This window comes from Rhagoletis pomonella, unplaced genomic scaffold, assembly GCF_013731165.1.
Source record: "Rhagoletis pomonella isolate Grant_MI unplaced genomic scaffold, Rhpom_1.0 Rhpom_scaffold_00011, whole genome shotgun sequence".
NCBI classification, from domain to species: domain Eukaryota; kingdom Metazoa; phylum Arthropoda; class Insecta; order Diptera; family Tephritidae; genus Rhagoletis; species Rhagoletis pomonella.
In genome coordinates, this window is record NW_023458565.1 from 24,045,660 (window position 1) to 24,049,596 (window position 3,937).

Consider the following 3,937-nt stretch of genomic DNA (forward strand, 5'->3'; position numbering starts at 1 on the left):
TTTTACTTTTCATTTACTGCTACTCACGCGCTATTTTAGGCTAATTAAAAATCCATTTCTTTAAATAATTTTTCTTTTCACTTACAATACAAGCATACCCTACAACGCTAACATTAACTATGCTACTAACATTTATTTATTTATTTACATGTGTTTTGCTTTTACTTAAATATTAAATATACATACATATGTATCATTTTATAATAAAATTTACAAATTAAAATCGCTTAAAAACGCAACAGCATCTATGAAAAAATGTGAATCGGCGCGCATTAAAGTGCGAATACTTTTGTGCCACAATGCGTTGCCAGCTTGTTGAGATAAAAAATAATTTTCTTAATATAATTTGCTAATCGAAGGCATTTACAGACATATGTTTGCATGTAAATACAAATAAACGCTTGTACTATTTATTGTAGAGAAAAGCATGAACGCAATGCATACAGTATCCACGCTTACACTTTTTTTTTGGCTTCCAATAAAATTGCTGATTATTTAACTAAAAACAAAAATAAAATAAATTTTGAATATTTTGAAAAATAGTTACATAGTATGTATGTGCAAACATACGTATGTATGTATGTATATAAAACTCAAAAAAGTAATAGGTTAAAACTAATTTAAAAAAGTTTTAAAAAAATTTGCATTAACATTGCATTAGGCCGTGAATGAATAAATATTTAGCATAAACTTAACTTAAGGCAATCGTACAAAATATTTATTTAGTTAAATAATTTAGCATCTCAGCTGGCAAAAGCATTTTCGGCGTCAGGCACTGCGCTTTTTTCACCCACTCCATTACATACATATGTACATACATAAATATATACATACATTAACAGCCCGATTCTAGCGACTTAACAATAAATATTCTACCGCAACTAGGCAGGTGTCATAAGTATTTTCAGAATCGAGCTACATATATGTAAATCTCAGATTTTCTTAAGTTTTATACAGATTTTACGAAAATTACTGCAAAATACCCCCCTCTTTCGCTCTGGCTGTTGCGTTTGGAAATGATGTGAATACAAAGTTCATATGAAACCAGCGTACAAAGTAGTTTGATAGTCAACATACATACCTACATACATGTGTTACAAAAAAAAAATATAAACCAAACTAATGTACAACATATTGCAGCAAATATACATACACATTTATGCCCCCCTACATATTGTCCCCCCTCACGCCTACGCATACAGGAATTTGTTGCTAGTTTATGCACAACTTATTCACGCTGCGCTGTACCCTTGTCTTTTATTCTTCTTCTATCACTTCAACGCCTGCGCCCACGTTTCCTTTTCCACCTTCCGCCTATGCAATTTCCGCAATTTCGATGCCCTCTACTGTGGAACTTGCAACAGCAACATGTTGCAGCTACTGCTGCTGCTGCTGCTATGTTGCAGTTGTAGGCGCACAAATTTTGCAGTCTTTACTATTGCAATTGCAGTTGCAAGTGTTGCCATCAGCGGCAGTGGTTGGTGTACGCGAGCGCGGTGACGCCGCTTCGGGTGGATAGCAATCCATTGCCACTAGGCTGTTACGGCTGCTGTTGCGCTCTACAGCGCCGCCAGTGGTCGCCAGATTGCAGCTGCTGCTTTTGAGCGATTGCAGCGATGTTGTAGGTGTGGCGCTTTCGGCAACAATGCTGTCCAGCAGCAATTGCTGTTGCTGCTGTTGGTATAAACGCTGCTGTTGCTGCTGCTGCTGCTGCTGCTGCTGGTGGTGATGATGATGATGATGGTGGTGGTGGTAGCTACCAATGGGCACAGTCACCGACAATGGCGGCGTTGGTATGCGCTCAATTGTGGTGGGTGTGGCTGTGGGCGAAACGCCGATGGTAGTCAACAGTTGAGTGCTGGGCGCTAAGCCGGCGGTGATTGAAGGTGGCGTGGACGATTGCAATGAATTGGCGCCATAACTGCAGGCGGTCGTTTTCAATGTTGACGCCGTTGATATTGGCATGGTTGGTAAGGGCGCCGACGATAGCGACGAAGCCGATGAAGATGTGGATGCCGAAGGCGATACGGCTGCCGGTGCAGCGTTCGCACCACCAGTTGCGGACGCTATCGATGACGCTGAGGACGATGCTGATGCGGGCATGGACGATATCGACGCGGACGATGCGAGTGAGGAGCACGCTGACGTGGAAGAGGATGATGATGACAGCGCTGTAGGCGATTTGGGTGAGCTTTTGCGCGAGAAAAGCTTTGTGATCACGTTTGGCTTTGACTTGTGCTGTTGCTGCTGTTGCTGCTGCTGCGCCTGCGGCTGTGTATGCGCGACAGTCGAACTGCTTGCCACCGCATATAGCGTCGTATTGGAACCGCTGAGCGCCGAAAGCGCACTGAAGTTGTAGGATGATTGTTCTGGAACGTCTTTTATGGTTTTATTCGGCGGTGGCTTGATGTAGGAACGCGTTATTTCCGATTGCTGGTAGAAGAGGAAATACCAAATTAGGAATTTGATAAAAAAAATATATGCAGCATTGTTACCAACCTGATAGCTTGCGCGTATTTGCAAGCTGCGATCCTGACCCCATTCACTGTCCGGCAGCGGCACATGGTGTGGGCAACGCGGCGTCAGCTGTTGCTTCAGCTGCTTCGCTTGCTGATAGTGTTGATGGTGATCGATGCTGCGACTATTGCAGGAACTATTGCTGCCACAGGAACTGGCCGTTATGCTGCTGTTGGCGCCATAGCCGCCAGCACCACCACTCCCGCTACCCTTGTTGCCGTACTTGAGCGTAGACGCCTCAATGCCACCGCGCATGAAATTGCTGCTACTATTGCTGTTGCTAATACTTGTATTGCTGCTGCGTGTTGGCATGTTGCCGTTGCGCACGCTACTCCCGCTACCACCGCCATTGCGGCCCGCTGGCCGCTGCTGCTGCTGCTGCTGTTCTTGTTGTTGCGCTGACATGCGCTGGTAATGTTGCTGGTTATGGTTTAGTTGTAGTTGTTGTTGGTAATGGTGATGATGCTGTTGCTGTTGCTGCTGATGGTGGGAATGTTGATTGTGATGTTCTTGATGTAATATTTGTTGTTGTTGTTGTTGTTGTTGTTGTTGTTGTTGCTGATGATTACTACTGCCACTACCGTTGGCAGTGGCCATACAACTGCTTGAGCAGCTGCTACTGTTAGTGTTGTTGCTACGGATCACAGTTTCGCTACGTACTAAAATCTCTCGCGCCGGCAGCGTATCCACGCGCATTCTACAGCTATATTGCCCTCTGTGGAAAGGAAAAAGGATATGGTTAAGTATTTTGTGATCGTGAAAAGGTGATGAATGATTAGTCATTTTACCTATCGTCCGGTGGTGAGTTAAGTGTTGTGCGGGTCGGAACGCCGAGCCGCTCCATTCCCGCGTAGCCGGCAGTCTGTACCGATAGCATCTGCAAGGAGAGCAAAGAAAGAGAGCGAGGTTAGTATTTTCGGAGAAATAACAGATTTGGGAAAGATAAAATTTGTTTATAATCCTCTATTCTTATTATTTTTATGTATAAAAGTGTTTAAGTTGTGCATAAAAATGAAATCATTTCATTACATTTTATTTCGTTTAATTTTATGTAATTCAATCCCATTTCATTAAATCTAATTTTATTTAATTTTTATTAGATCATGCTATGTCGTATTCTAATTTATTTTATTACATTCATTATGTTTAATTTAATTTTATTTTGTTTAATTAAATTTAAATATTTGTTTACTTTTTATTACTTAATTTAATTTAATTTACTTGAATTTTATTTAACTTAATTAAATTAAATTTATTTTTTTCATATATTTGGTTAAGTTTAATTTAATTTTTCCTTACTTTCCTTTTTTGAATTTCCTTTTAGGTTAATTTGTTTTATTTAATTTAATTTTAATTTATTTGTTCTTACTTCATTTAATTTTGTTTTATTTTATTTTATTATTTTATTTTATTTTATTTT

At 40.4% G+C, this 3,937-nt stretch overlaps 1 protein-coding gene and 1 long non-coding RNA gene across 2 annotated transcripts in view; both read right to left on the reverse strand.

Annotated features, from left to right (window-relative positions):
- LOC118746875 overlaps positions 1–589 on the reverse strand; it is a 14,537-nt gene extending 13,948 nt beyond the window's left edge. Inside the window, exon 1 of the long non-coding RNA XR_004993902.1 lies at positions 571–589. This is a non-coding gene — a long non-coding RNA (uncharacterized LOC118746875). The remainder of the gene's footprint in view (positions 1–570) is intronic.
- An 18-nt stretch (positions 590–607) lies between these two features.
- The window catches only part of LOC118746876 (AF4/FMR2 family member lilli-like), a 71,854-nt gene continuing 68,524 nt past the window's right edge, over positions 608–3,937 (reverse strand). Inside the window, exons 2-4 of the mRNA XM_036480837.1 lie at positions 3,306–3,394; positions 2,500–3,232; positions 608–2,433 (exon numbers count right to left, since the gene is read on the reverse strand). Coding sequence (XP_036336730.1) covers positions 1,396–2,433; positions 2,500–3,232; positions 3,306–3,394 — 1,860 coding nt within the window. The 3' untranslated portion in view covers positions 608–1,395. The remainder of the gene's footprint in view (positions 2,434–2,499; positions 3,233–3,305; positions 3,395–3,937) is intronic.